The sequence below is a fragment of the Pavona decussata genome, unplaced genomic scaffold, assembly GCF_977016875.1.
Source record: "Pavona decussata unplaced genomic scaffold, jaPavDecu1.1 SCAFFOLD_179, whole genome shotgun sequence".
NCBI classification, from domain to species: domain Eukaryota; kingdom Metazoa; phylum Cnidaria; class Anthozoa; order Scleractinia; family Agariciidae; genus Pavona; species Pavona decussata.
The window spans coordinates 713,373-733,294 of NW_028145589.1; the positions used below are offsets into that span (position 1 = coordinate 713,373).

The 19,922-nt window shown below is 38.8% G+C and overlaps 1 protein-coding gene and 1 long non-coding RNA gene across 2 annotated transcripts; both read right to left on the reverse strand.

The window, feature by feature from the left end:
* Nucleotides 1-880: 880 nt before the first annotated feature.
* On the reverse strand, nucleotides 881-14,658 carry LOC146463314 (apoptosis-inducing factor 1, mitochondrial-like). Its single transcript, XM_085084557.1, has 16 exons — nucleotides 14,374-14,658; nucleotides 12,439-12,513; nucleotides 10,984-11,119; nucleotides 9,807-9,925; nucleotides 8,975-9,105; nucleotides 8,359-8,449; nucleotides 8,113-8,197; nucleotides 7,842-7,918; nucleotides 7,223-7,331; nucleotides 6,447-6,554; nucleotides 5,762-5,850; nucleotides 4,898-5,038; nucleotides 4,381-4,523; nucleotides 3,091-3,247; nucleotides 1,758-1,916; nucleotides 881-1,242 (listed from the first exon to the last, which is right to left on the reverse strand). Exons 1-16 carry the CDS (start codon nucleotides 14,608-14,610, stop codon nucleotides 1,171-1,173), a joined length of 1,929 nt encoding a protein of 642 aa, XP_084940683.1. The 5' UTR covers nucleotides 14,611-14,658; the 3' UTR covers nucleotides 881-1,170.
* A 567-nt stretch (nucleotides 14,659-15,225) lies between these two features.
* Nucleotides 15,226-19,260, reverse strand: LOC146463315 (uncharacterized). Its single transcript, XR_014856936.1, has 3 exons — nucleotides 18,935-19,260; nucleotides 16,683-16,736; nucleotides 15,226-15,636 (listed from the first exon to the last, which is right to left on the reverse strand). It is a non-coding gene; the product is annotated as an uncharacterized LOC146463315 (long non-coding RNA).
* Between the last annotated feature and the right edge of the window lie 662 nt (nucleotides 19,261-19,922).

The window sequence follows — 19,922 nt, forward strand, 5'->3', positions numbered from 1 at the left end:
AGTGGAAATCTGTGTTAATTTTTTGATGTCTATGATCTGTTTCATCAGCTTTTTTAACTCTTTTCGACTTTCCCCCGTCATTTCACCAGAGTCGTGTTTGCACAAATGATGATGTTTTCCCATTAAGATTCGATTTAGCCCCAGGAAAACTAATTTGTATATTTTCAAATCTCATGCAAGAGAGGGAGCCTTTCAGGGACAGGGCGCGTATTTTGGTATGTGAAAATATCTTTTAAACAAAATACTCGAATCAAACAAGAGCAGTAATAAGAACTGTAATAAACTTGAAGGATATGATAAAGGTGATCTTAGACATTCATTGCTTTTTCAAGCCGTCAAAATTAAGAACACTTGCATACGGTACAAAATTTCTGACAATATTGTGCACAGTTCGGTACCTGGTACCGGCCGGGCGCCAGTTAGTCCACTACGCTACAACTTACTAAGGAGAGAAGCGTTACGTGAAAAACCAGAGACTGGGTGACATCTGCAGAAGTGGAGCTCCTCAAGTAGAATCCAGGCTTCATTCTAGCGTGTGGCATCGCGGGATTGCCGGAAGGCTTAAACATGTTCTTTTCAAATTGTCTTGGTGTTATCTCAATACCGGCGAACCTGACGTGGTTCCAGCCCGCCACAAATTTAATCTTCTGTTGTAACAAATTGGAAAAACTTCGATATATCTCAAAATATTCACGTTACAGCACCAATTTACCATTTAAGCTAATGTTGTGCCGTATAAAAAGTACGGATGAATTGAAAGGTTCACGGTACGTCTTAACGAAGCGATGCCTTGATCAAGCAACTACTGAAGTACAAATACTATAATAATTTTTTTTTTATTTTAAGAATGTATTCTACAATTGCCTCAGTCAACAACACACTGATTTCCACTCTTTAATGAACGTATTTCTTTGAGATAAAATGCAAGCCCATAAACAAGACCTTTGTAAAATTCGCAACGAACTGTCTGTCTGGTTTTCTCCACAAAATCCTAATTCAGTTTTGATGGCTGCATCGCCATCTCTTCTTGCGGAAAGACGTCTGTGTTGTAAGTAAAACTCTGTCCTTTCCCTCAACACGCTTCTCAGTTCACTGGCGACCGTACCGGTTCGGTAACGATGGGCAGCGTTGTTTGAAGAATGTCAGTATCTAAAAGCACGTATGAACGAGTTAGCTCTTGTGGATGTCAAACAGTTTGGCGAGTTCATTCAGGTCCCCTTGTTCTCCTCCTTCCTTGATAATCTACAGTAAATAAAAACGGTGAAACGTTCAATAACACACGGCCAAAGAAAGCCATTTGTAAAGAGATTTACCATTATGTTTTTAAGACAAACGAGAACGGCAGAAATAACAATGTCATCATTAATTTTCCGCCGTGTTCCCCATTTGCTGTCTTTCGTTTGAGGTTACAATGCAAGAATAACTTGTATTTTACGGGCTGGATAACTTTGGCCTTTCTTTTTTAATGACACCCTCCAGCCACTAGCGACCGAATGTTCATTCTCATCCTTCACTAAGCTGCTCGCAATGACTTGCACATTTACACCCACTCTCAATAAACAAAGAACTTCTGGGCGAAAAGACCAGGAGTGAGTTCTATAAAACTTACAGAAACTCAGTGTTGATATCATGCGTTGACTGGACTGACCGTCTGACGTCAGCATCTTCGTTAAGTTTTAGGCTCAGTTACCAAAACTCATCCTCCTACTGAACGAGGGCTCTGATGTAATTTTAAAAAATTATTATAAAAAATTCACCTTTCTAGCGATTGGCATTCTGTTGAAGACGTTCCACAATACAACTCCTACTACCCGTTTACCATTCATGTAAAACACCACACCTTTGCCAAACTCCTCGGATGTCTGGGCGGGAGCTGGGGCGGGTGGCTCGGTTGGGACTGGAGAAGGTTCAGCACCCTGGTTGAACCAAACAGAACTTTCAGCTTGGATTTTAGCTTTATTTAAATACTAGTCTGGAATGGTGAGTATCGTTTACAACAAAAATAACATTCCAACTACAGAGAAAATGGACAAAAAAAAAAACAGAGAGAAGTTATTCTATGTAAGCTGGATACATTCAAAAATTGTAGTACAAGCTGATTGTGTCTGCCGTATCAAGATTGGAAAGTAAAACAGAATTCGTCAGTGATTTCCAGAACATTTTCAGTTTCTGTAAAAGTAAAAAGGGCATTCGGCTATTGCACTCTGCACTGAAAGGTTTCATGACAAATCAGTTCCACTTATGCCCAAAGCATGCCAATCACAACACACACAAATGTTTGGTCTATCAACAGAGTTGATAACTGAAGGTAAATTGGCCACCGCAAAGAGATTTGAGGGCTGTCGTTTTGAGCGACGAAGGGCTAACGCTCTAAACGTCAGCATTAGAATCTCTTTACGGTGGCCAATTTCCCTTTAGTTATCAACTCTGCTGATAAACCAAACATTTGTTTCCACTCCCCACCGACGCAGCACCGCAGTTTCTTTAGAAGCTAACCCCGTAAATCACAACACACAGTTAATTAGGAAAATGTCCAAACTTATCATCCTACACCATTTTTCCTACACCTAACACTGATCAGGGTTTTCAACTACTTTGTAAAGTAGCGGACATGCTTCTGAAAGCACCTGACGTAAATGTTGTCTCGCGAGCGCCGAAGTCGCAAGCACCTAAGGGGGTCTGGGGGCATGCTCCCCCAGGAAATTTTTAAAATAGAATACTCAGAAACGCCATTTCCAGCGTTTCTGGAACCAAGGAAACAGTTTCCTAGGCAATGCTGGCGCTCACTAAAATTCTCTGTGAAAAGTAAATTACTGAATGAAAATGGTCAGTTGGTAGGGGGAGGGGGAGGGAGAATGGCAACAACAGAATTTTCATTGGCTTATCATTGCGAATTTATTTGATTTTCAAAAATGTTTGGTAACTTGATCTCAAAGTACCGGACGTGGAATGGCAAACGACCGGACGAAACGTCCGACCTCCGGCCTCAAATGAAAACCCTGACTGATTACATTTTCTTTCTTTCGATGTAAGTTTTGTTGTTATTGCTTTATCTGATGGTCATTTGTAATCTGCTGAGCTAGTATTTACCTCTCCTTCTGTTTCTGAGCGCATTCCTTCGCCAGTGGCCTCCACCACGGCTTTGGGTGTGTCAGCCTTTGTCGCCTTGGCCCAGACTCCCACGGTCGGGAGCTGGGCGTCTATCAATCCAATAGCCTCATATCCAACTTCAGGTCCCAGGTCACTCCTGATAAATAATACACGGTGAAAATTAAAAGTATTTTTACCACAACTGTTTTTAGTCTCGCAATCTGTTTGGCTAATTTTCCGTTGTCGATAAGAGTCTAGACAACGCTGCTCGCGTCAATCAGCGCGCGGAAATTTTGACAGTTATGTAAAAATTTTCTTTGATATTGTGGTAAAAAACAAATCGAATGTGGTTTAGCGTTGTCTGTACACTTATCGACAACGATATTCGTCATCACAGTGGTCAAAATTTGTTGTGGACTCACTCGGCTGCGCCTCGTGAGTTCACAACATTTTGACCACTGTGATGACGAATATCGTTGTCGATAAGAGTACAGACAACGCCAAACCACATTCGATTTGTTAAATTTACCCTGATGCCAAATAATATTCCCCATCAGTCATAGCGTTGAACTAGAAAATGCTGTAACATGCAGTTTCCATGTTGCAGAAACGCACAAAAAAAGAACGAACAACAGAACAATCTTCCCAACCGTAAAAAACAATGCAGCTGCAGGTTATCAGGGTCCAGTGAAAAAAAGCTTTTCAAGGGTGCAGGCCGGTTTACTGTCCAGGTTTGAATTGATTGGTCTGATTTATTCAAATATTTGGTTTAAACATTACCATATTAACTGTAATAAATTATTGTGAGCTGCAGTAAAACCATTAACTGGTTGGAGAGAGGAACATGGGTGTAAAGAAGCTTGCACAAGGACATAAACTGATGATAAAAGCATGGCAAACACCACCACCCTTTTGCACGTCATTAGGTTTGCTTTTACGTTGTACCCTACCTTTTAACTGATATCTTTTCCTCATTCCTATTCTGCCTTAATTTCGATATAAAAACTTCTCAATTGCTACACGACTGGCCCACCTAGATTCGGAGTTGCCACCTGTGGGCCAGTCTGTGATAAGATGTACTTAAGATCAGTAATAAAGTACTTGTTGTTGTTGTAGCATGTTATTACGGCATCACCACTTAATTATTACACCACTTTATTTTGGGCAAAGAAAAGCTACAGCAGTCATTCTCCTATCCTAGACCCCCTTTATCCCGTCCCACAGTTGATACATCCAGATTGCCTTGGCCCAATGGTGGCTGGGTTGAAGGCATCCCACTATTCTACTAACCAGAACATGGATTGATGCCAGTATGGGCTCCTTGCACCAGTCATGTTTTCTCCAGCCAATCTACCACTGACTACAGCATGATCATGATGTTCAACTCGGCGTCTTCCAAGATTTGGGTCATAAAAGCAAGCAGCATCTCCAGCCTAATAACAAAAGTGCACCTTTTTGGTCAACTTGAAAGAATCAGGTTCTGTGATCTTTGAAGTTCAGTGGCATCAATCATAGTAGCTTAATATATACTGTATAAAATTATTATTGCTATAGTCATCAGATGCATCAGGAAAAGAATGAACCAGTGGATTTCTCAGGAGTTAAATTATTAAATCAGCTGAAAAAATGTTTCATTGATCACTATACCAAATCAAGGAAACTTAAAGAACCAATTCTTGTTCAAAGAGACAGCTGGTATCTCTGTGCATACAGTTGTGGTAATTTTCTTAGATGTTGCAAGAAATGTCAGCAATTATCTTACATCTTTGGTAAGTCACAAAATGTGGATAAAACTTTTGTTTCTTACCACCCAAATGTTAGACTTTGCCTCAAGTTCTGAGTTGACATGGAAGCCTCCAAGGACTCGGTCTACTTCAAGGCCAGCAGTACCAGCAAGCTCAACATTAGGTTCCAGACCTACTGCAACAATCACCTGGTCTGCTTTGATCTTTATGACAAAATATTAATAAAAATAATTTTATGCATTAAAAACGTTTACATGTACTTTCAAACTGTGCCACACATATTTGCGTAATGTCAGCTGAGAAAGTGCTCAGATCCAATCAATATAGCCGGGGTTTGGTTACTAATACCCAGGGCCCTTACTAGTAACTAACAGCAAGCTTCAACGATTGACAACCATGGTAAAAATACCAGATCACATAATGTTTGGAAATGACTAAAGCACAATGTAGCAGCGTCAGCTCCAGAGGTGGAGAGATCTGCAAACCTTGAAAGATGGACTCACAGATTCCACAAGGAGCCCTCAGATTTATTAAGCAAAGTCTTAACAGTGACCCTGTCTGGTGGGGTGTCTTTAGGAAAATGCTCTGTTAGGTTCTAAGTTATAAAGTTTATAATAATTATTTATCGATGGTTCCCGTCAAATTTCTGAGCCTTATGAATTTTACATGTGTTTTGGCAGTATTTAAGCTTAAGTAACGTGACAACTAGTGGAAAATTATTGTGACATAATTGGGATAAAAGTCAAAAATATTCAAAAAACACCATGGAAATCTAAGGCAGACGGGTACCATTACACACAATAATTATGGGGGATTTTGCTTGTGAATGGCTACCTTTCACATAACATTCAATATACAAGGAATTCGTTCCATTTCATTTTCAAAAACTGCACAAGAAAGCAAAAATGAAAAAAAAAAAAACTCACCTCTTCACCATGGTTCAGTCTGAGATGAACCTGATTATCACTGAATGAAACATGCTCCACTGTTGAGTTTGGAATTACATTAACACCCTCTGAAAGAAGAGAAACATTTTAATTAGCAATCAGAATAAAAAAAAAAGATAAAATAAAATGCTCATGTTGTCACAAGCATGCAATGGGAAAGAAACACCATGACATTTTGCACACTGTTAAGATGCTCTACTCACTATGATTTTTGAACATCCAAACATTCTGGTTTGAAATTTCAAAAAATTAAGGTGGCGAATAGAACAGTGTTTTTTGATTAACCGCAACCGACTTGAAAACAAACCAGTTCCATTCATGAGTTTTCCATGTAAAGTGAAATAACACAACTTTATCAATTTATGTAGGAGGAACTGGATCCAAGGACAAATGGAATAGAATTTTTCAGTTGACCTTTTTTCCAGAACATTAGCCAATGGCAACCTCATGACGTATACCCAAAATTCCAAAATTTTATTCTGGAAAATTTCTGGTTCCATTTGATCATTACCCAGAATTTCCAGAATTTTTAGTACAATGGAAAGTGCCAACTTTCTTTCCCACAATTTAGTATCAAGGTATCTTTGCCTATGGCTTGCCCACTCCATGCTTGTTACTACACACAGTAATTAAATATATGAAGATAGTTGATCCAGTTGCTAACCTTTTCTGACTTTGTTTGTCGTCCACTCTGTCAGATATTTTGGTAAAACTCTGCCCATATTACCATCCTCGGGGAATATTTGAACAACATTCATTCCAGTCTTTTTACCTGAGGAAAAAACATCATTACACATTATAAAATGTAGATTGATCTTTTCATAGGTAAACACTTTGGAAGGTCTGTAGAGATGATTCTACAGTACATGTACATCAGAAACAAAACTAAAAAACTAAAGGTTATTTATCCATTTATCTGTAATTTTCTAGGGAAACTCCACAAAAGGCTGAAACCTACCACATGTATAACAATCAAAGGAAACCTGGCCCCAAATCATAGTTAATTTAGTTTTGTTTAAAATTACTCTGGTTCAAGTATTCTGAAATTATAAATCAGTGTTGTTGGCTAGGGTAGCCAGGATGGATATGAATTGCAATTTATTCTTCCCTTGTGTCTTGGAATAAATCCCTAAAATTTGACCATGGTACCATTGTTTTATTCCCATATTCAACAAACCATTAATTTTGATATTTTCCTTTTCTTGTTTTCATGCACAAGGAAAGCTCCTTAGTTTTAGTTTCTGCAATTGGTTTTGACCCAGAATGTAAAAATCTCATTATAGCTGTATGTGTCTACCTAGGATTTAGGTCTTCCTCCAATAATTTAAGGATGCAATTAGCTGACATTTGTCCACAATGCACACTGCAAACTGTCTGCAATCAGTTGCAATGCACAACATTAAACATGCATTAAAATACAGTGACAAAAAAGGTTGGTACCTCTGTGACCAAGAGCACAGGCCAATTCGCTTCCCAAAAAGCCCCCACCAACAATGACCACAGACTTGGCTTCCTTGATGGATTGATCAAGCTCTTTAAAATCAACAATCTGAAAGGAAGATACATTTCTTTAGTGTTTAATTTTTGTTGCTCTTGTTCTTCAAAGCCCAATGAGGCAAACAAACAAACCTTTACTACCTGTGCCATCAGAGATTGCATAAAAGCAACATACACCTGTACGAGGCAATGTTTTAGGAAAAACACAACAGAAGTTTGTATTTATATTTTCCAAAATAGGTTTTTGATGAACAGCATCTACATGTATCTTAAGTTTATTTGTACAGTCTGAAATAAAGCTAAAAGGCAGATAAAAGCAGCCTGCGTCACTGTACAACTGGATGGATTCATGTTGTTCATCCAAAACATATTTTGGGAACTATTTAGCTACTCTTTGGCTGACGTAACCCTTGAACAGCCAAATACTTCACACCAAAGAGTAAATAATTATCTAGTAAGGAAAGGGAGCATGCACTGATACTAAATCATCCTGTAATATTGCCTTCTATGATAATAAACAAAGTCATGTAAAAACACTTTGAGGAAGAAACAAGGTTCTCACCTTTCTAAACAGTGTTATTCTTTTCTTAACTTCATCACTGCTTTCCTTAAAAATTGGTAAGTTCTTTGGGATGCCACCTGTAAACAGATCAAATTTCTCTAACATCAGCCATTATCATACTATACCACAAATAAAGTAATTCTCACTTTATTTTTAATCATTGACCATAAAATTATAACTATTAAATGGCAAATCGGCACAGTAAAGGAAAAGGTACAGTTACTTATAATAATAATTATTGTGCTGGAAGAATGACATTTTCTTTACAAACCTGGAGCCAAAAGTAATTTGTCATATCTAATTTCTGCTCCATCATGTAGTTTGACTTTCTGTTCTGCGCTATTAATTCCTACAACCTACAAAAAGAAAGAAACAGAATGACTATACAACTACACTGTTGTAAGTTGGCTTTCTACTGAAACTTCAGCAAACAATAAGCTCTCATTCAGCTGATGTTACAACTGATTTGAGGCTGGCTGTTATAATTACCTTTATCACCAAAAATTCTTCTTCTTACCTTTTTCCCTTTTAGAAGAGCCACTCCACCATTCTCTTTAGTGGGAAGTTCACTAGGCTTACAGAAAAACGCCTCTGGTTCAAAAAAGATTCTGCATAAAAAGAAGACTATATTCATTTGATGCTTTTAAATATATAAAAATTATGATAAATCCAGCCAGGCAGACAAAGCTTAACAGCTATTTAATTCAATTAACACAAACATGACATTTATTTTTCAAAGTCCAATGACAAAAACATGAATAATGAAGGGGTGCCTGGAAAATAGCCCTAAGTGACTTCTAATAAACTGCTACATTTTCATTCCAAATTACCTTGCATTTCCTTATAAAGAAGGGAAGTATTTGAAGTGAGATCAAGAGTCACTTAGGGCCCTTTTCCATGCACCAATTCATTATTTTTTATCCCTTTAAGCCCCAACAGTGCAAAGCATTTCATTTCTCCTTCCAAAATCACTGCTCATAAAACATGCTGTACGAGAATATATGAGAATATAGAAAATGACCACCAAACAAAATGTCTTGATGATTACACAAATTCTCCCAAATCAAAAGAGGTATATGAAAAATGGTGATGAGAACATGGATATTGATATTGACACTTAAAAGTAAACATACCCTCTTTCTTTTCCATTCCATTGTTTAAACTTTAGCTGAGAGACAAGTTCTTCATCATCACAGAACCACAGCTCTTTAGACAGTGGTGGACGCATATAGGGTGGATAATCTTCCTCACCAATAATTAAAACCTAAAATAAAGTGAACAGGAATGAAACAAACAACTACAACCAACAACACCTACTAAGTTAAATCAAGCCAACACGTACCATTTCTTATGCTTTCCATTAATTTAATTCTCACAATGCACACTGTAGAAATCAACATATAATAAATGTTGTTACTTCAGTTAAACAAATATTGCATGCTGTATCATACCATATTGGGAGGCTGAAATACACTTCTTAACATGCATTCAATGTTTGCTGAGCAGCAAATAAATTATTAACATTAAACAACACTGTAACTTACTATAAAATTATTGCACTGTTCATAAGCATTCTTGGTGGAGAGTTTCATTGACGAATTTCCCCCAAGTAATGCAATAAACAACATGCAAATACACCATCAAACATTATCCTTTGTTGGCAGATTCGTGAAGCAAGTAGAACCTAAACTAATCAAAAAAGTCGAAAAATATACCTCTCCTTCTAACCCGTGGAAGAGAAAAAAACAAGTAGAAAATTAGGAGCTGTGTTAAGAGTTTTTTTTTTGTTGAATTGTCACCAAAGGTACAAAACATACAAAAAAGTAACAGCAACAACAGATGCAAAACAAATATAAAAGAAGGGGGAGGGTGTGGAAGGGGACAGTGACTGGATGGAGTCCTAATTGACAACTGCCCCCTAAAAGAGGGTACTTTGAAATTCTTGCTCTAATCGTGCTTAGATACCTTTGCTTTGTTATCAGCCTTTCTGATGGCTCTGTAGGCGGCAAATGATGCTGTACCAGCTCCCACTAGAACATATGTGGCATGCTCTGGAACCTCTGGTAATGGGGGTGGTGTATCAACTAATATGGAGAGAAAATTAAAATTATAATAATGTTATGATCAGTGAGACGAAAGGAATCAACATAAGACCTAGGGCCCATTTATCGAAATTCCCGATAACTTACCAGGCCCAATAAATATATATCTTAAATGCTTTTTTGCCGATTACAGGCATAGTACAGTGTACTTGGCCAATGCTTTCAATGTTTTTATTATAAAGATTTTAAAATTTAGCATTCAAAGCTAATAAAAATTGACTTCTGTTGAGAAACATTTATCACCAAAGACACTTTTCAGGCCTGTTAAGTTCTCAGGACCTTCAAGAAATGTACCCCAGGCCCATTTCTCATTTCCTGTAAATCACTCTCCAGTCTTCAAGAAGTTCTTGGCCTATAACATGACAAATTAAGACAGAACTGCTCTCAAAATCAAGTTCCATCCCTGCAAACGAAAGCTCATACACCTGTACCTGCCATCCAAAAGTGGCTGCCAGTTTAAAATTCTCTTGCATGCATTTAAATTATTCTCATTAAACTCATTTGAGAGTAAAAATAAATGAATAACTGAATCTTTTTAATTACCAACTCTTCAAAAACTCATTAATAATTCATAAGCCCATTCACCTATCAAATGGTCGACAAAACATCACATGCAGTTGTTTTAAAACCTAATAAAACCTCCTCCTTATTAGTATGTGGTGTTAAATGTTTTTCTCATATGCTAATTTCCAATGTTTACAAAAGCATCATTGTTATGAACTCTCTTGATACACACTTTTCCAGGAATGTTTTTGAAGCCATTCAAAAAACTCGCAGCACGTGTTTTATCGGGTCTAAAACCACTTGTCGTTTTTAATCTCGATAAAACACTGCTGCTCGTGTTTTAAACATTACAAAAAAATAGTCAGGTTTAAACTGAAATCCATACAAAAGCAAAAGTAGCTATTAAATTCTTTGTGAAGGATTTACATGTATATTCAACTGCTGTACCACAGTTCAGAAGTCAATAACTTTTAGCAAAATGTTTGAAAGTGTGAGATCTAAGATGTAGCCAAGCTTGAAATGTAACTATAGATTACCTTCAGGGGTACTAGAGGCCTCACTAGAGTCTGTTTGGGCCTCCTCTGTAACAGATGGGGCTGCCTCAACGGGTGCCTGAGTTTGTTCTGAAGATGCTTCTGGTGCAGACTCAGAAGCAGTAGCAACAGGAGTTGTCTGTGAGCAGAAATAAACAAGATTTACTACATTTTATTGATTTTAACTACAATTTCTGTAGTTATCCAAACAAGTTAATTAGTCAGCAAAAACAAAGACTAAATGGACACTTCAATCAAAACTGGGCCACAAGAAACCACTCAGCCAACATGCAACTGGACACTCTGTCATGATCCTAGTCACAGATATTGTACAAAAGCAGTATTTAATACTACTTACACCATACAAACATTACCTAAAGTGGACACTTAATTAAACTTCACCTTGGTTCAAAGGTGGACTGTCACAGAAGGTTCAAAAATAAGTCTTTGTAGATTGTGAAAGAGATCATTGGTCATTGTGGTGTGTAAAATATAACAAATTATACATAAAATAATCATTGGCCTTGTGACGTACATGTAGCCCGGGGGAGGGGGGGGGTACTCCCTTACATGGGCTATATAGGTATGTGTGGCGCCAAAGGGTATGGTTTTTCGGCTGTTTTGGTCATAAATAGGGTATCACTTTTAGCCATTTTGCCGCCATTTTGGCAATAAATAGGGTATAGATTTTTGCACTCTAGTCCTGGGTTCGATTTTTTTTTTAAGAAGAAGCTACTTCAGGTCATAAATAGGGTTGGGAAAATCGCAGATTTTAGTCATAAATAGGGTAAGGGTTTTGGGAAGAGGGCCGCACACCACTACCCAATTTTTTTTGGAGTACCCCCCCCCCCCTCGGGACATGTAGTCAATGTACAATTATTATACATTGTGATATTTCAACTAGTTACTGCTAGTCTTCATATGCGACAGGAGATAAGATCAACTTATTTCAATGACTTCATGCAGTACGCAGTCAAAACATGTCAATGTACAGCTCTAGTGACTATTTAGTAAGACAAGTGATTATTTTGTTATATCATTTCAAGGCTGTTTCCTAAGAAAAATTTCAAGGAACCCACAAGGCCAAAAGCTGAGAAGTCAAGGAGCCCAACATGTGAAGTGTTAGGTGCTGCTGCAAAAAATTTAGGCGCCCAGAGCAATTTCTGGGATGCCCCAGGGTACAGGGCTCCTGTTAGGCAGCAGGCTTGGATTATATACATTTTCCATGTCCTTGAGGCAATTGCTCAAATCAACTCTAAACTTCAAACAGATAAATTTCTACGTCAAAGGAGCTCACCATGAGAGACTGCAGATGCATCGAAAGTGTCAGTCATTATTGTGAATCATCACTGGTGAGAAGTTGCAAGTTTTGATCTGCCTAGCCAACACTCAGTTAAAATAATACATGGATTTGCAACATTCTTCAGAATTAACAAGAACCACCTAAACTATGCCTACCTCAGCATCATCCTTGGAAATTGCAGATTTTGAGGGTTTGACACCAGTTGGATACAGGATGCCACTATAAAATCCCTAAATAAAATTGTAACATTTGATTATTAGGTTTAATTTTACTTTTTGATCTTGTTTTAATAATAATTTAAGCCAAACATGTATACATTCTTAGGCCAAACTAGACTGGGAGCCTGTCTCAACATACTTGATGAGCCAGTGTTGGGTACATCTGTTAGCCTGCAGTTCAAGTTCAGTTTCATTAGACTAACATGCCTCCACCAATATTTATTTATTTATATACATTATTTATACAGAAATTCCAGTTCAGCATAGCTGGTTTAAATGGAGATCTGTATAAAATAATAAGAATAAATAATCAAATATAGAAATGAAAGCAAAAAATCATTCAAAGAGTTCATAAAGGTGAGAAATTAACTAAGGTGATTTAGATGTTTCTTGACTCTCAGTTTAAAACTAGTGAGAGACTGATCATGACGTAGTATGAGGAAGAGTGTTCCAGGATTTGGCGGCATTGTACTTAAAAGATGTTTGAAATTTAGTAGTCTTGGCAAGAGGCAGGCGAATAAGGTCTTTGTTCCTACTGTTGTAGTTATGGATCTGCTCCAAGGAGTGGAAGTCATCTAGCAGATAAGCTGGGGCCAAGCCATTGATACACTTATAGACCTGTATGCACTTTTGGTATTCTCTGCGGCATTGAAGGGATGGCCACTTCAATGTTTGCTGTATATCGGTATCGGTAGCCTTGCGACCCGCAATAATATTATTTTCCCGCAGCTCGCTTGAGAAGACGGTCAAGGTAGTTCTTGTTTCCCTGCCCGCAACCATCCCACACAACGCAACAGTAATCGAATGACAGTAGAACCAAAGCATTAAACAATAGTATTGCTCCACTGCTTACTATACATGTATAAACCACATACAACCCACCCCTAAAAGAGAACCGCTTTTCATGTATTTTTCTACTAATATATTGAGAAACAATTTGTCATGTATTTAGTAAGTTCTTCTTTTTTTTAACTATTGGAGTAGATTTAGATTATCTTCATTACGTTTTGTTATTCTCTGACCACAAGGGACTAAGGACCATAACTTTGGTTATCAGCAGTCACACTGACCATGTTGCAAAATGGCGGATGTGGGCGATAATGCTTCAAGTTCCGATTGTTCTGATAAGAGCAAAGCCCAATTGCCAAAACTACGAGTGTGGTGCAAATCTCAGTGCTGCGAAGAAAGCTTATTTTTGCCTTATTTACTCAAAAGTATGAGCAACTTTGAGGCAACTTTTGGTATTTTTTCGGGCCAACTTTTAAGGAAATTTGGAGCAACTTGTGGCTTTCCCCAGTAAGGGGGGGGGGGGGGAGGGAGGGGGTGTTAATGTACATTTTAGGCCATGTAAACTGGGGACTGAAATTTAGCAAGGGGAAAAGGACCGGGGAAAAGGCTAGGTTTTGCTAACTGAATGCAAAATTGTATGATGCAATGGTTGTCAGTAAAGGCCTGAAACTGTTCAAAGTTATGGTAATAACTCTTGAGTATGTTTAATTTACCATAACCACGTTAGAATTTGAGAGATGGGGGGGGAGCTTAAACAGACGGGGGGCCTTTAATACTTGACTCAGGAGAAAAGGGGGAAAGATTACTGCACATCTCAATAGTATGTATGCACTACCCTCATGCTTTCCCTGATAAACAAAGAGAGACTATGAAAAGAGCGTGAATCAGAAAATGTTTGCATAATATTTATACGGGACTGTGCGGAAATATTACAAGGGGTGAGGAAATCAGAATTCGCACCCCCGCCTGTCCCACGCCCGATGGACAAGACTGAAGGAGAACAGAGGGTGAACGTATAACTTTGAATGTTGATGAACTACGCGTTTAAAAACTGGCAAAGAGAATAATCAAACGAATACTCACATAGAATATCGAGCCTCCTAGCAATCCAATACCAACTACTAGTAATGCGTTATCACTGAGACCAGAACTTCCACCTTCCGAAGCATGTCTGACTGCCTGCAGCCGATTAACGGCGAAATTTGGCCGCTTTTCGAGAGAACTAAATAGTCTACATCCGCTTAGCCTTGTAGAACCCAACACTGGTCTAATCCGACCCAAACACGGTCGGAAAAACCTGCCACACGCCGCCAGAGACATTCTATATAATATCGAAGATCATGTGTAAAGTTGTAAAAAGGACGTCTCCAGTCTGAGCGTGCGCGCATGATGCAACACCACTGCTTCACGAGACAGTCAGTTCATTTTTTCGCGCCAACCGCAAAAATTAATTAATTAGAACAAAAACAAAGAATCAAGCAAAGGGGAACTGTGCGAAGCTTTTATACTTGAATACAGCTCAATCGAATACAAGCAACAAACAGCCCTTCCTCTCCCTCGTCTATCATTTCCAGTCAGTCCCTGATCCCCGGCTCCAACACGACGTGTTTCGTTGCGGATCATTCACGAGGCTGTCGAAGCAAGAACTCAGTTCCGATCTAGCACTAAGTGGAAAGGCGCCACGCAAGGAAACTCTATTTTTCTAAAAGACCTACAAGATTTTAGAATGGGTTCTCCCATGTAAAACTAGATACAAAGGCGCTTGTCGGAAATTTCGAAAGGTGCTAAAATTGGGGGGGGGGGGGGGGGTGCAATTTATACCCCAGTCAAAATACCGATTCCAAAGGATCTAGGTTTGTTCTTACTTTTTTCTTTATTTATTTGACAAGTGAGGTTTTCCATTTCAAGGTACCGCTCAAACATTCAGAGACAAAATGTTGTGTACTTGTACTTTATTACCCATATATGCTAGTTCAACAAGGTTACACTGGTGCTTGGTACATTATCTATTTCAAATTAAAGTCTTCAAATATATTTCCAAACTACCTTACTGACTCTCATATTTTTTAACCATTCATTATTAAAAATATTGCAACATTGTTTAAGCGAGATATGCTAAATTATCATGGCATACTTAATTCATTACTGAAAACAAATACTGTGACTGTACAAGCTGAGTAGTATTATTATTCTATGGTTTAAAATGTCAAATGATCAAGTTAAAAAAATCCCATGATATAAAATATGTTAATTAAGCTCAAAAACAAAGTATTCCAGCAGTCTTCTGCGGTCTTGTGAGACATCGCTCCTTGTTTATTGCTCACCACCAGCCTCTCGTTCACGCAACTGAAAAAGAGGTTATCAGTGATAATTATGTGTCAGATTAGACAGCAAATTTCAGCCTGAGTTGATCTTTCCCTCCTACCTGGAGGTGTAGGGCACTGAGATTTTGCAGCAAGTTTTACAACAACAACAACAAAAAAGATGATGATGATGGTTTCACAACCAACTTCACATTTTTAGCCTGGGCTCAAATTTGATATCCTAATTTACATGACTTTTTCAGACAGTTAAGCTAGGTTAAAAGACCCAGCCTGTTTAGCTTGTAAGTCACTCTGGAATTTTCAACTCATCTCAGTCCCTGAACTAGCTGAAATGTCAGCCTGGGCTGGAATTTGCCTTATATTCTCAGCCCCTAATTAGGCAATAGGATTAAGGGGTGTTGAGGGCCCAGGAAATAAGGGATGGGGGAGGGGCAACAAACAGATGTAGGGAAAGGAGCCACCTGTTTTACAAAGAAAAATCAGGGGACAAGGGAAAAGAACCTGACAGAAAAGAGGGCAGCAAGTGTACAGGAGGCAGGATCAAAGGCTGACAGGAGGTGGGAGACAATTGGGGGAAATGTTTGGAAAATTCGACTATTTTGCAATAGAAAGGCACAAAAGAGAAGGGAGCCATCAGAAATGGGGACAGGATCAAGGCAGGATGTTTTCACCCCATTTCCTCAACCACAAATGTAACATGTGAGGCATATACCAACACAGTTCTAGATCTGCCATTAGATCTAGAGGATACCTGGGAGAAACAGTGAAGGCTATGCAAATCAGGAAAACAAAAAAAAAGGTCAAGCGAGTGGGATTTTTCAGTTAGTATTACAAAACAAGGGGTCCCAATCAAGCTTTGAAATGTGAAAAACAATCAGAAATCAAACACAAGGGTAAGAACCCTTTCCAAAAAGAGTTGTAGTCATGGAGGAAATCTATTGGAGTTGTGCAACAATCGCCCATTAAATATCACAAAAACATTCACCAATACAGAGTTTGGAGAGTTTGGGGGAGGGGTGGGGGAGAAATAGAAAGAACTTGATGACAATGACCAGTGTTTCTTATTACCTTGGCTACCTCATCAGGGGTCATGTATACTGAAAATGCTCCTTCCTTAGCTGCCTATTAGGGAAAAAAACATAATTAATATCAGCTCTTCTCTCATTGTGATTATCCTTTGAAAAATATGAAACCTGTTAACTCTTGAACCAGTAATCACAATTTCAAACATTTGAAAAGAATTCACTTTATGAATAAACAAGACACACAATTAAAAGAATATCATCATGCTGGTATAAGGGTGAACATAAGGCTTGATCAACTCAATGAATGCTTGATCAACTCAATGAACACAAATTGTCACTTTATACCCCAGCATTAGCCTGCAATGCAGGCGTATTTTTGGAGCAGGAGCGCTGAATATCTGTTGCTGTCATCTTGGGCGAGGAAGCGCGAGAGGGCTAGAGCGAGTCAAAAGTGACCCTAAGGGAGAGGACGACTGGCTGAGAAATAAAGGAGGGGGGAGGGAGAGAGGAGGGAAAAATACGCCTGCCCGCACTCATTGTTTGTTTGCAGAACCCGTACACTGGATAGACGGGGTCTCTGATTGGTGCGGTAGGTCACATATTGATTAATACCTGACAATCCACGGCAGATCGGTCCGCATGTCATTTCATTCCAGCTCCACTAGCATTGTGCTCAATGAAACCGTGTCTTTCAGAAATTGGAATATCACTTGAATTGAGCTCCGAACAAAAAGAAATAATAAGTTTTTCACTGTTGTCGAGACAAGATGTAGTGGCAGATTTTCCTACCACCTCTTGAAAAAGCCTTACCTTTCCGTTGTTGGTTCGACTGAAGGGCATTTAAATTGATTTTATCGAGCAAAAGTGCAGATGCGATCCTCGTCTGTCCGCTGAAAAGTGCTGTGAAGAATCAACTTCAATGGGACTAACAAAATACGGATACCGACTAAAAAGATATTGAGGATGCAAAAAACCGTTTATCATTGCTTCAGCGGAGGAGTACTGTCCGTTTTTTCGATCGCTGAAAAAGATTGATACACCAGTTGACCAGCAGCTTTGTGTGATAACTGGGGACGACTCGCATACTGTTCAGTTGGACCGGGTAAAGGTTTGTATTCGCATAGCCCCGAATAAAACTTTGAACTGATCTGTGCTTGATATTCTGTATTTGACCTTTGCGGCGCACAGCGTGACACTTGTAAATCTTCTGAAACCGAACGCAGAAAATTAACTTTACTAAATTTACTAATTTGACCGTCACACAGTAGCTTTATTCTTTCATGATTCTTTTTATTTTGAGACAGAGACAACTTTCACTTTATTATGCTTGATTTCAAAGTAGAAACTTAGATCACGCGAAGTACGTGACATGACTGCTCAAGCTGTGATGAATGAAGCCGGAAATACACTGATCAAGCGCAACTATAAATAGGGGCATTTGGCGATTACACAGGGTTTGCGGGCAGGCGTTTTTTTTTTTTTTTTTTTCGCTCTCATTTCCTGCCACCCCCCCCCCCTCCCCCTCAGCCTCCTTCAAATACGCGAACTAAATTTATTATTCAGCGCTCACCCATGAAAAACGCCTGCACTGCAGGCTACCCCAGCATCAAATGCAACTACCTACCACAGTGGGGGGGGGGGGGGGGGTAGACAAAGTAGACAAGGGATTTGACAGTTACTGCTACCTAGCTGTAATGACAACTCTTATTTTGGGGACTTTCCAAAATATTTTAAATGATGTTTGGGTGACTCTTTTCTCAGCCCCCGACCCCTCCCCCGCTGTGGCTTAAGATTGGTAGGTGCGTAAAAAACAAGATAAGATCTAAATTGTTTGCAAGACGAGGAATATTACCATATAGAAATAACATTTCTCCTTCTCCAAAGCAATATGTAATGAAAACTGCTCGATTCGGCTTGAAAATGTTTACATTTCGGGGTTAGGTTGACATACACCAATTTCGGACAAACCACGAAAAAAGAGAATGTTTTTGTCAGCCTGAGATACACAGCTCGGAAACGCGTGCACAACCGCACGACTCAAACCAACATCCCACAAGAATCGCCAATATTATTTTGCTTTTGTTCGTCATTTCAAAAAAGTTGTTTGACCCAGCAAAAATATTAATTGTATGAACGTCATTAAATAGGAAAAGTCCAGAGGAATAGTTTTTAAATAAAGGTATCGATCTACAACAAAAGCTAGCAAGATTTCCTGCTTTTTGAAACAACGCCAAACCAAAAAAAAAACAGTAACTTAATATATTAGACATACTAGAAGTAAAAATTGCCCCTTACCCATACAATAGAGGCTGACAGGACACCAAGACCCAACACCAAAGAACTTAATTCGTCTTTAGTGCTAGCTCTTTTCACTTGTGTGTAGCCGACCATTGTTCGTTGACCAGCTGCCTTACGAGGAAGATGCCTTCCAAGAGTTGCGACTCCGAAAGGGCGAATAATTCTGGCTAAAGTTTGGAGAGACATGACTCGAAGCCTGAAACTTTCCAAGTACTATTGAGCTTGTCAGGTACTGTGTTGTGGCGAATAAAAGGACAAGGTGTGATAATCCTTATCAAACTCACGCGACTATAAAAACAGTGAGTATGAGCTCAACAAAAGCGAAACAGGAACAGCGCTGTTGTTATTGGGCGGGGCATAGGCGGTGACAGCTATCATTCCGCTTGACGGATCAAGTCACGCCAATTTAGTTATCACGTACGGGCACAAACAAACGCGCTCTTTTTTTTAGGGTAAAAAAGTTTTATTACGAGAAAAACATTATCTATTTAATCTAAAAATTTAAACTTTTTGCAACCCTGTTGTTCATGTTAATTATAAAACGAAAAATCCGTTTTCGTGACTTCTCTACATGTCACCAGCAGTCCAGCAGAAATTTTCGATTTTATAGGCACGTCACGAACAAAAGAAAGTTACTGCGCGATTTCAACAAACGCTTCCTGCAATTTAAAAGGTTAAAAATTTGTTCGTGGCTGGAAAAATGATGCAATTTTAAGCTTAAATCATTATGATGTAAACAAGTTCCCACGTCAAATCAGTCACCTGTATCCGTTCAGCAGCTTAATTAATAACTGATAACGTTCTTGATAAACAAAGAAAGCGGTGCTGGAAGTAAGAACGCCTTTAAATTTTTAACTCTTTGACTTCTCTTCTTCCCAGGTTCACAAATGGGAACTGCCAAACCACCTGAGAATCTAGCAAAATTTGGGTTAGCCAATGATGAGCAAATGTCCCACAGGAAGCAATACCTCTTCTTGATGGCTAT